The sequence below is a fragment of the Bos mutus genome, chromosome 29 (genome assembly GCF_027580195.1).
Source record: "Bos mutus isolate GX-2022 chromosome 29, NWIPB_WYAK_1.1, whole genome shotgun sequence".
Lineage (NCBI taxonomy): Eukaryota > Metazoa > Chordata > Mammalia > Artiodactyla > Bovidae > Bos > Bos mutus.
The window spans coordinates 18,372,025-18,384,691 of NC_091645.1; the positions used below are offsets into that span (position 1 = coordinate 18,372,025).

The following is a 12,667-nucleotide window of genomic DNA, read 5'->3' on the forward strand; positions in this document are numbered from 1 at the left end:
TATTCCAAGAAAACTGGATTCTCTTAACAGAGAGAACATCAAACTTCAGTCTTACATTTATTTTTAATATCAAAGTCCCTAATTAGATTCATTTACCTAATTACAATCCAGTCTAATCCTAACCATTCCTGACCACGTGCAAAACTCTTTTCTCAGGGTTCCTTTTCCATAAACTATCTGCAATTTTATGTATGCATATTGTTGTTTAGTCGCTAAGTCATGTCCAACTCTTTTGTGACCCCATGGATTGTAGCCTGCCAGGATCCTTTGTCTATGGGATTTTCCAGGCAAGAATACTGGAGTGGGCTGCCATTTCCTTCTCCAGTGTATCCATATTAGCTTATCCTTTATTTTCACTCCCATTTAGAAATAACCAAGATTAGGACAAAATAACTTTGTTTTCCCTTAACAAAATGTATTTCTGTTTTTCATACTTTCTTGCACTGAAAACACATAGCTTACTTTCCTATATGCTGAAATATTTCCCTTATTATTTCTAGTAGCTTGAATTACACATATTTTACAATTTTTCCTTATTTTTTAAAAGGCGAATATTCCATTAGAATACACCTGCCGATGCAGGAGACATGGGTTTGATCACAGTGTTAGGAAGATCTCCTGGAGAAGGAAACTGCAGCCCCCTCCAGTATTCTTGCTTGCAAAATCTCATGGACAGAGGAGCCTGGCCAGCTACAGTCCACAAGGCTACCAGAGTTGGACATGACCCAGTGACTAAATAACAAAGTTTCCATTCCATTCCATATGCTAATGCTAAGTCACTTCAGTCGTGTCCAACTCTGTGTGACCCCATAGATGGCAGCCCACTAGGCTCCGCCATCCCTGGGATTCTCCAGGCAAGAATACTGGAGTGGGTTGCCATTTCCTTCTCCAATGCATGAAAGAGAAAAGTGAAAGTGAAGTCGCTCAGTCGTGTCCGACTCTTTGCGACTCCATGGACTGCAGCCTACCAGGCTCCTCTGTCCATGGATTTTCCAGGCAAGAATACTGGAGTGGGGTGCCATTGCCTTCTCCGTCCATTCCATATACATTGTGTGTGTGTATATGTGTGTGTGTGTGTGTGTATATATATATATATATATATATATCACATCTTGTTTATCAGTTCCTTTGTCAGCGGACATTTAGGCTGCTTAAATGTCCTGGCTATTGTAAATACTGCTGCAATGAACTTTGGGGTTCATATTTCTTCTCAAATTACAGTTTTTTCCAGATACGTGCCCAGGAAGGGTGTTGCTGCATCATATGATAGCTCTATTTTAGCTTTTTAAGGAACCTCTATACTGTTCTGCATAATGGCTAAACCAATTTACATTTCCACATTGTGGGAGGGTTTCATTTTCTCCACACCCTCCCCAGCATTGATTGATTGTAGATATTTTGACGATGGCTATTCTGACTGCTGTGAGGTGGTGAAGAAGAAGTGAAGTGAAAGTAGCTCAGTCGTGTCCAACTCTTTGTGACTCCATAAACTATACAGTCCATGGAATTCTCCAGGTCAGAATACTGGAGTGGGCAGCCTTTCCCTTCCCCAGGGGATCTTCCCAACCCAGGGATTGAACCCATGTCTCTTGCATTGCAGGCAGATTCTTTACCAGCTGAGCCACAAGAGAAGTAATTACTATTACTTCATTGTAATTTTGATTTGCATTTATCTAATAATTAGTGATGTTGAGTACCTTTTCAGGTGTCTCTTGGCCATCTTTGTGTCTTCTTTGGAGAAATGTCTATTTAGGTCTTCTGCCCATTTTTTGATTCTTTTACATTTTATTTTTGAGCTGCATGAGCTGTTTGTGTATTTTGGAGATTAATCTCCTTATCAGTAGCTTCATTTGCAAGTACATTCTCCCACTCTGAGGGCTGACTTTTTGTTTTTTAGGGTTTTTTTTTTTCTAACTTTTAATTTTATACTGAAGTATAGCCATACTGAGAGAAGGAAATGGCAACCCACTCCAATATTCTTGCCTGGAGAATCCCAGGGATGGGGGAGCCTGGTGGGCTGCCGTCTATGGGGTCGCACAGAGTCGGACACGACTGAAGCAACTTAGCAGCAGCAGCAGCATAGCCACACCGTGTAGGTCCACCCAAGATGGATGGGTCATGGTGGACAGTTCTGACAAAACATGGTCCACTGGAGAAGGGGATGGCAAACCACTTCAGTATTCTTGCCTTGAGAACCCAATGAACAGTATGAAAAGGCAAAAAGATAGGATACTGAAAGATGAACTCCTCAGGTCTGTAGATGACCAATATGCTACTGGAGAAGAGTGGAGAAATAACTCCAGAAAGAATGAAGAGATGGAGCCAAAGCAGAAACAACACCCAGCTGTGGATGTGACTGGTGATGGAGGAAGTCTGATGCTGTAAAGAGCAGTATTGCATAGGAACCTGGAATGTTAGGTCCATGAATCAAGGTAAATTGGAAGTGGTCAAACAGGAGATGGCAAGAGGGAACATTGACATTTTAGGAATCGGCTAACTAAAATGGACTGGCATGGGTGAATTTAACTCAGATGACCATCATGTCTACTACTGTGAGCAGGAATCCCTTAGAAGAAATGGAGTAGCCCTCATAGTCAACAAGAGAGTCCGAAGTGCAGTACTTGGATGCAATCTCAAAAATGACAGAATGATCTCTGTTCATTTCCAAGGCAAGTCATTCAATATTACAGTAATCCAAGTCTGTGCCCCAGTCAGTAATGCTGAAAAAGCTGAAGATGAACAGTTCTATGAAGACCTACAAGACCTTTTAGAACTAACACCAGAAAGATGTCCTTTTCATCATAGGGGACTGGAATGTAAAAGTAGGAAGTCAAGAGATACTGAAGTAACAGGCAAATTTGGTCTTTGATTACAGCTGTGATAAGCTGCAGTCATCATGATTATGATTTTGTCTTTAAATATTCAGTTATCTTCTAAAGTGATTTTATAAATAAGAACATTCTTTTATACCTATGGGCTTCCCTGGTGGCTCAGATGGTAAAGAATTTGCCTGCAATGTGGAAGACCTGGGTTCAATCCCTGGGTTGGGAAGATCCCCTGGAGAAGGAAACGGCTACCCACTCTAGTATTCTGGCCTGGAGAGTTCTATGGGCAGAGGAGCCTGGCAGGCTACAGTCCATGGAGTGTACACATATTTACACCCACACATATATTTACTATTTCCATTGTACTTCATTCCTTTATTGAGGTGTCCATTCTCAACCTGGCACTTTTTCCCTTCTTATCAACAGACCTTCTTTAACATTTCTCATAGTAGAAGTCACCTGTTGAATAATTCTCCAGTTTTTAGTATCTGAAAGGGTCTTTATTTCACTTCTTTCTTTTTTTTATGACTTTCATTGTTGTGTGTCGAATTCTAGGTTAACATATTTGTTTCTTTATTTCTTCAGTCCTTTAAAGATGTTGCTCCACTATTTTGAGGCTCACCTTTAAGTTTGTTTGGCCAGACCATAGCAGCCTTTAATGTAGGCCTTTTTTATTTTTATTTTTTTGCACTACTGAGGAAATGCCCTTCTAAGTATGCTACCTGGTGCCGCATGCAAGGTTTTTCTGCTTTGGTGGAAACTATCCCCAGCCTTTTATGAGCCCTGGAAATTGACTCACACTTTTTTTGTGTGGTTCGCTCCCTACTCTCAGATAAGTTCTTTTAAAGCATGTATTGATTAGTATTCAATTGAGAAACACAGGAGAGACACAGGGGAACACTAGTCTCCCTCAACTCCTGTTTATTTTTGCTCAGTCTGGGATACTGCCAGGCTCTACTACATACCCACACCCAGCGCTTTACCCTAGAAAGTGAGATTTTAAGTGAGACATTCATAACATTCACTTCCTTTGTCTTCCTTCTATCGAGGATTGCTCTCCTTCACTGCTTATTGTATGCTGTCTGAAACCTATTTCATATTTTGCAGTTTTTAAATCATTTAATGTGGGCAATTTACTCTAGCCTTTATTATTCCATTTTGGCCAGATGTGAGCATTCAGACGCTGTGTTCTTAGCTACATTAGAGTGTCTTTCACACAAAAAAATGGAGCATAACAAAGTTTTCAGGGGCAAAGACTGTCATCTGGGATCAACTCTAAGATTTTTTGTCATTTGATTTAATTTTTTCTTTCTTCCCCCAATTCCACACATTCTCTGGAAGTTCTGAGAATTTTATCCTGTCACAGGGGGACGAGAAAATGTGGTAGTGACAACTAGATATCTTTCAATATCTGTTTTTCCTTTTTTAAAAAATTTAAATTTATTTATTTTAGTTAGAGGCTAATTACTTTACAATATTGAAAACACCTGTTAATGAAATGTCATGTCCAATTTCTTGAAATATCCTTAAAGGGGAGCACCCTTCTTTGTTCTTCCTTCCTTCCTGCTAGTTGGTATTTGAAGTGATAGTCGTAGTTTGAGCTTCCAGTTTGTACCCTGAGAAGGAACCATGTGCTGAAATGGAAGAGCAGACTGGAAGGTTCTCAGTTCTAACGACACTGGGAAGCCACATACCACATTATTTGTTTATACCATTTTGGGGCAATTTTTATGGCAAAAGCAAAAATAAACGTCTAATTTCAGCCACTGCTGTTCTGAATCATCCATCATTTTTGATTGAGGCTCTCAAAAAGCCATATGTGAGAGAAGAGAATGACAATGGGAAGGCATGTGTGTGTCTGAGTAACTCATTAGCCAAGGATTGTATTTTTTCATACACTTCACCCATGCCTCTAAGTTCTAAAGCTACTTCAAGACCACACTACAGTTTTAAAAACACATTCGTATCTATTATCTGACTTGATGTTTTCAACATCTATTAGTTGGCTAGGGCAGAGAATATGGTACCATTTTAGAGGTAAGAAAATTAAACATTGAATAGTGTAATGTCTGCAATAAGCACTAAACTAGTTCATGGGAAAGAGAGGGTGGAGCTCTATTCTTCTACACCAAATCCAGTGCATCTTCCAAGATAGAACTTTTGAAAGACCTATCTATTGTTGATAGAATATTCTGTAGAATTGTAGGGTAGGAAATGTTTGAAGGAGCTACCGGATTCTGACTGTTTTATTTACCATTCCAGCAAAAGGGTGAACCATGGATGACATTGACAGGACTGAGACTGAGAATGAGGAGACAGGAAGATTGAAAAACTTTAATTCATGGATTAAACGCAACTTCAACTATGAATGCTATATGACTTTCCTTAATGGCTGCTATGGCTGCAACTGGGAAGCCAAACAGGAGAAGAAAGCTAGATGACCACTCTGCTGCTGCTCTTTGGTACGGAGAGTTAGGCGGGGGGAGACTGACCACACTTTCTTTTGCCTTGAGAGAAGTGCTATAATTGTGTGTGTGTGTGTGTGTGTGTGTGTGTGCCTACATACATCATGTGTAATGGATCAAAAATAACTTTATTTAGAAGGTTAAAGGTGATCAGAATTGGATAGCTAAAGAATAGAGAATGGCAGAAGAAATGGTATTGGAGGAGGAGTCAAAGGGTTTAGTATAAGGTGTATTTTAGGTGGAACAGAGGATAAGAAGGGAGAAGTGGTGCGAACTGAAGCTAGAGATGGAGGCAGGACAGATGTTGTGTGGTTTTAAGAATTTGATTTCTGCCATGTAAGCAGTAAAGAGTCCCTAGAGATTTTTAAGATATTGAGAAACACAGTAGTGTGTTTAGTGAAAAAAGAATTTCCATTGTTGAATTTATGCATACATGGCAATAAACAATAAGTGATTGGATGGAAAAAATGTGTTAACCAAATTATGAAGTACCTTTATGTCAAACTAAAATATTTGAAATTTATCCTGATAACAGAGTGGAGGCTTTGAACATTTTTGAATGAATAGCAGCAAAAAAAAAAAAAATAAATAAATAAATAAATCAAAATAAAATGGATTTATTCATCAGGTTTATTGAATGTGTGCCACAATGAATAAGACCATTAAGGCTTCTAACCCTCCTGCACCTCACGATCTAGTAGGATGAGTTAGGTAGTAAACGGCAGTGAAGAAAGATGGCTTTGGCTACAGAGAAGAGCTCTGAAGATAATACATAGGAAAATGTGTTATGCAATGGGAACGTGGTTATAGAAGACTGGTTTGAGACAATGTTATCTGAGCAGTCTGTTAAGAAGACACAGGGGCCAGCTATGTATGTGCATAGGGGCAAAAATATTTCAGGCAGAGGAACCAGTAAGTGTGAAACTCTTGAGGTAGGAACAGATTTGGTCATGTTCTAGATACAGAAAGAAAACCAGTGTGGCTGGAGTACAGAAATAGCATCAGTTGGTAGAATGAGTGGAGGTCAGGAATGGGCAAGGCTTGACCATGTAGAATCTTTGGGCCATGGCAGGTAGTTTGGGTGATATTCTTGTATAGTAGAAAGTTCTGGAAGAGTTGTGAGCAGGGGATTGACTTTATCTGATATATGTTTTTAGAAGGGCACACATGTTTTATGTAGAGAGTATCAGTTCAGTTCAATCTCTCAGTCATGTCTGACTCTTAGTGACCCCATGGACTGCAGCACACCAGGTCTCCCTGTCCATCACCAGCTCCCAGAGTTTACTCAAACTCATGTCCATGGAGTCAGTGATGCCATCCAACCATCTCATCCTCTGTCGTCCCCTTCTCCTCCCGCCTTCAAACTTTTCCAGCATCAGGTCTTTTCAAATGAGTCAGTTCTTCACTTCACATGGCCAAAGTATTGGAGTTTGAGCTTCAGCATCAGTCCTCCCAATGAATATTCAGGACTGATTTCCTTTAGGATGGACTGGTTGGATCTCCTTGTAGTCCAAGGGCCTCTCAAGAATCTTCTCCAACACCACAGTTCAAAAGCATCAACTCTTTGGCTCTCAGCTTTCTTTATAGTCCAACTCTCACATTCATACATGACTACTGGAAATATAGCTTTGACAGATGGACCTTTGTTGGCAAAGTAATGTCTCTGCTTTTTAATATGCTGTCTATGTTGGTCATAGCTTTTCTTCCAAGGAGCAAGTGTCTTAATTTCATGGCTGAAGTCACCATCTGCAGTGATTTTGGAGCCCAAAAAGATAAAACCTCTCACTGTTTCCATTGTTTTCCCATCTACTTGCCATTAAGTGATGGGATCAGGTGATATGATCTTAGTTTTTTCAGTGTTGACTGTTAAGCCAGCTTTTTCACTCTCCTCTTTCACCTTCATCAAGAGGCTCTTTAGTTCCGCTTTGCTTATTGCCATAAGGGTGGTGTCATCTGCATATCTGAGGTTACTGATATTTCTCCAGGCAATCTTGATTCCAGCTTGTGCTTCATCCAGCCCGGCATTTCTCATGATGTACTCTGCATATAAGTTAAATAAGCAGGGTGACAATATACAGGTTTGATGTACTCCATTCCCAATTTGGAACCAGTCCATTGTTCCATGTTTGGTTTTAACTGTTTTTTTTTTTTTTGACCTCCATACAGGTCTCGAGGTGGGTAAAGTGGTCTGGTATTCCTAACTCTTTAAGAATTTTCCACAGTTTCTTGTGATCTGTATACTCAAAGGTTTAGCATAGGCAATGAAGCAGAAAGCAGATTTTTTTTTCTGGAATTCTATTGCTTTTTCAATGATCTCACAGATTTTGACATGTTGACCTCTGGTTCCTCTGCCTTTTCTAAATCCAGCTTGAACATCTGGAAGTTCTTGGTTCACATACTGTTGAAGCCTAGTTTGGAGAATTTTGAGCGTTACTTTACTAGAGTGTGGAATGAGTGCCATTGTGCAGTAGTTTGAACATTCTTTGGCATTGCCTTTCTTTGGGATTGGAATGAAAACTGACCTTTTCCAGTCCTGTGGCCACTGATGAGTTTTCCAGATTTGCTGGCATATTGAGTACAGCACTTTAACAGCATCAGGTTTTAGGATTTGAAATAGCTTAGCTGGAATTCCATCAACTCCACTAGCTTTGTTTGTAGTGATGTTTCCTAAGGCTCACTTGACTTCCAGGATGTCTGGGTCTAGGTGAATGATCACAGCATTGTGTTTATCTGGGTCATGAAGGTCTTTTTAATGTAGTTCTTCTGTGTATTCTTGCCACGTCTTCTTTATATCTTCTGCTTCTTTTAGGTCCATCCCATTTCTGTCCTTTATTGTGCCCATCTTTACATGAAATGTTCCCTTTGTATTTTTAATTTTCTTTTTTTTTTTTTTTTTCATCACTTTCTTTTTTATTTAAATATATATATATTTTATTATTATTATTATTTTTACTTTACAATATTGTATTGGTTTTGCCATACATCAACATGCATCCACCATGGGTGTACACGTGTTCCCCATCCTGAACCCCCCTTCCTCCCCATACCATCCCTCTGGGTCATCCCAGTGCACCAGCCCCAAGCTTCCTGTATCCTGCATCAAACCTGGACTGGCGATTCGTTTCTTAGATGATATTATACATGTTTTGATGCCATTCTCCCAAATCATACCCCCTCTCTCTCCCACAGAGTCCGAAAGACTGTTCTATACATCTGTGTCTCACATACAGGGTTGTCGTTACCATCTTTCTAAATTCCATATATATGCGTTAGTATATGGTATTGGTATTTTTCTTTCTGGCTTACTTCACTCTGTATAATAGGCTCCAGTTTCATCCACCTCATTAGAACTTTGAGACTCTAGTCTTTACCATTATATTTTTTCTTCTATTTTTTTACACTGATCACTTAGGAAGGCTTTCTTATCTCTCCTTGCTGTTCTTTGGAACTCTGCATTCAGATGGGTATATCTTTCCTTTTCTCCTTTGCCTTTCACTTCTCTTCTTTTCTCAGCTATTTTAAGTCCCCCTCAGACAACCATTTTGTCTTTTTGCATTTCTTCTTCCTGGGGATGTTTTTGATAACTGCCTCCTGTACCTCCATCCATAGTTCTTCAGGCACTCTGAAGAACTACAGCAAGTCCCTCCCATCAGGAAGCTTCCACAATCCTCTTTTCCTCACCCATCAGAGAGCAGATAGAACGAAAACCACAATCCCAGAGAACTAACCAAGCAGATCACATGGATCACATTTCTAACTCAATAAAACTATGAGCCATGCTATGTATGGCCATGCAAGACAGATGGGCCATGGTGGGGAGTTCTGACAGAATGTGGTCCACTGGAGAAGGGAATGGTAAACCACTTCAGTATTCTTGCCTTGAGAACCCCATGAACAATGTGAAAAGGCAAAAATATATGACACTGAAAAATGAACTCCCCAGGTTGGTAAGTGCCCAATATGCTACTGGAGAAGAGTGGAGAAATAACTCCAGAAAGAATGAAGAGATGGAGCCAAAGTGGAAATAACACCCTGTTGTGGATGTGTCTGGTGGTGAAAATAAAGTCTGATGCTGTAAAGAACAATATTGCATAGGAACCTGGAGTATTCAGTCCATAAATCAAGGTAAATTGGAAGTGCTCTTGCCTGGAAAATCCCATGGATGGAGGGCCTGGTAGGCTGCAGTCCATGGGGTCACTAAGTCGGACACGACTGAGTGACTTCACTTTCACTTTCCACTTTCATGCATTGGAGAAGGAAATGGCAGTCCACTCCAGTATTCTTGCCTGGAGAATCCCAGGGATGGGGGAGCCTGGTGGGCTGCCGTCTATGGGGTTGCACAGGGCCGGACACGACTGAAGCGACTTAGCAGCAGCAGCAGCAAACAGGAGATGGCAAGAGTGAACATCGACATTTTAGGAATCAGTGAACTAAAATGGACTGGAATGGGCAAATTTAATTCAGGTGACCATTATATCTACTACTGTGGGCAAGAATCCCTTAGAAGAAATGGAGTCACCCCCTCATAGTCAACAAAAGATTCCAAAATCCAGTACTTGGGTACAGGTTCAAAAATGACAGATTGACCTCTGTTTGTTTCCGAGGCAAACCATTCAGTATCTCACTAATTCAAGTCCATGCCCCAACCGCTAATGCTGAAGAAGCTGAACAGTTTTTGAAGACCTACAAGACCTAGAACTAACAGCAAAAAAAGGTGTCCTTTTCATCATAGGGAACTGGAATGCAAAAGTAGGAAGTCAAGATATACCTGGAGTAACTGACAAGTTTGGCCTTGAAGTTCAAAATGAAGCAGGGCAAAGGCTAACAGTTTTGCCAAGAGAATGCACATATCATAGCAAACACCCTCTTCCAACAACACAAGAGACGACTCTACACATGAACTTCACCAGATGCTCAATACTGAAATCAGATTGATTATATTCTTTGCAGCCAAAGATGGAGAAACTCTATACAGTCAGCAAAACAGGACCAGGAACTGACTGTGGTTCAGATCATGAACTCCTTATTGCAAAATTCAGACTTAAATTGAAGAAAGTAGGGAAAACCACTAAGTCATTAAGGTAGACCTAAACCAAATCCCTTATGATTATAATGTTATAAATAGGCTTCACAAAATTCCATTAGGGTAAAAGAATACAGTGGTCTCTCCAGCCTGAGGAGGGTAATGCTTCACTGTAACTGTATAGACCTTTGGGGAATATAAACAGATGTTGCTGAGGTACCACGGATAAATGGAGCTAAATGAGACCTCCTTTTTTCTCTTCCCAGAGAGAGCGATTATTTTACCTTGGTTGATTGTGTCATTTTGCTTGTCTACGCTTTTACTTTTCACATGGATAGAAACTTCAAATGAATTCAATGGCTTTGACTGGTGAGTTTCACTTTTTGTATTTTCATTTGTGTAAGGGCTCTTTGGTATAATTACCACATGGGTCTTACTTCAGACTGAAAAAATCTGGTGACATAAGAGGGAGGGTGGACAAAGTTGTAGTTTTGCAGCTGGTGGATGGGAGGCCTGACTCTGGGGAAGCGTAAGCATGCTCAGCACCCTCAGCTGCTATACCTCCCTTCCCTGCTCAGTCTCACTCTTAGACCAAATCTGGCTCAGAGGGGAGATTTCTTTGTGCTTCCAGTCCTTCTATTCAGATGACTCCCTTGTTCCTCAGCCTCTTTTGCCTGTGTTCACTGATGCTTACACCAGTTAGTCTTCATGATCTTGGTCCATGAACCCTGATGTCTCTGCCTCACCTCCAGCCTCTACTTCTTCCTTCTGTCCCCACTGGGTTTCCTAAGACTCTGGAGACAGAAACAGTGTCCAATCTCAGCACATTTGTAGCCCAGTTCCTACTCTGGACTGCTCCTGGCTCTTCCAGTTTTTCTGGCCTGACTGGTACAGCGTACCCATTAGTTGGTCTTTGAGGGGAAAAGGGGTATCTTTGAGTGTGAGGCTTTTAAAAAATGTAGTATAGTTTATTTTTTCCTTCGTAGAAGTAAAGTATGGTTTGTTATTTTAAACATTAAGAAATGTAGAAAAGTAGATAATATCGTCTTATTCTTGAGTAGCAATCACTTGGTATACTTCCCAGTCTTTTTTCCTGTGCCTGTTTTTATATTATGTTCATACTATATATATAATTTTTATTTTTTCTCTTATTTAAAATAGTTGTACACATTTTGACAAATTATTAAAACTCTTAATGATAATCACTTTAAATGGTTTTAAAGTATTTCCTGATATGAAGGTAGTATAGTGTGCTTACTTAACCACTTTTTATTGTTAGGCTTTATGATTAATTTTCTGTTTTTGTAAAATAAGAGTGAAGAGAAATCTTTGTGTTCTGACTTACGGTCTTACAGGAAATTCCCACAAGTGGCATTATTCAGTCAAGAAGAATAAACACTAGTAAAACTCATTGTGCCTATTACCAAAGTATTTCTCAAAAGATAGTACAGTTTTCATTCACAATAGAGGTATTTGACTTTCTGTTTTAACCCTCCATTGACAGCATTGACTATTCTAATTTTTAATTGTTTTTATTAATTTTATAGATGAAATTTGTTTTATTTTAATTATTTACCAGGTATCAAAACTTGTTTATTTAGTAACTTATTTTCTTTTTAGTTCTCTCTGTTTGAATATATTTATCTTGTGGAATCTAATTTTCTCATTTATATGCATTCTTTATTTAGAGTTAAGTTCTAAGTTTCTCCACAATATTGGAAATAAGAAATGTTTCATTTCTTTATAGAATTTCCCTCAGTTTTAAATAACTTTACATTGAGATGTAATTGAAATATAATGTTACATTTCTGTTAAGTATATATTATAGCATAATGATTTGCTATTTCTTTATATTGTGGAATGATCACCATAGTAAGTCTGGTTAATATTCTTCATCACACATAATTTCAGATTTTGTGTGTGATGAGAATTTTTAAGAAACTTTCTTTTAGCAACTTTCAAATATACAATACTGCATTTGTAACTATAGTTACCATGCTGTATGCATTTTGTCCCCAGGGCATGTTTATTTTATAATTGGAAGTTTACACCTTTTTATCCATCTTCACTCATTTGTCCACCTCTCACCCCTGTCCTCTGGCAACCACCAATCTGTTCTCTGTGTCTATGAGTTAGTTTGGTTGGTTTGTTTTTATCTTTCATGTATAAGTGAGGTCATATCTTATTTATCTTTTTCTCTCTGACTGATTTCAATTAGCATAATGCTGACTGGGTCTATCCATGTTGTCATAAATGACATTTTTCATGTTTTATATGACTGAATAATGCTCCCTGTGGTATGCATGTGTAAGTATATACCACATTTAAAAAATTAAGTCATCTGTGGACACTAA

The 12,667-nt window shown here is 39.2% G+C and overlaps 1 protein-coding gene across 1 annotated transcript in view; it reads left to right on the forward strand.

Moving 5' to 3' along the window:
* The window catches only part of LOC102276917 (glycerophosphodiester phosphodiesterase domain-containing protein 4), a 152,020-nt gene that overhangs the window by 25,964 nt on the left and 113,389 nt on the right, over window positions 1-12,667 (forward strand). The window contains exon 2 of the mRNA XM_005896942.2: window positions 10,580-10,682. Within this exon, the coding sequence (XP_005897004.2) occupies window positions 10,580-10,682 (103 nt within the window). The remainder of the gene's footprint in view (window positions 1-10,579; window positions 10,683-12,667) is intronic.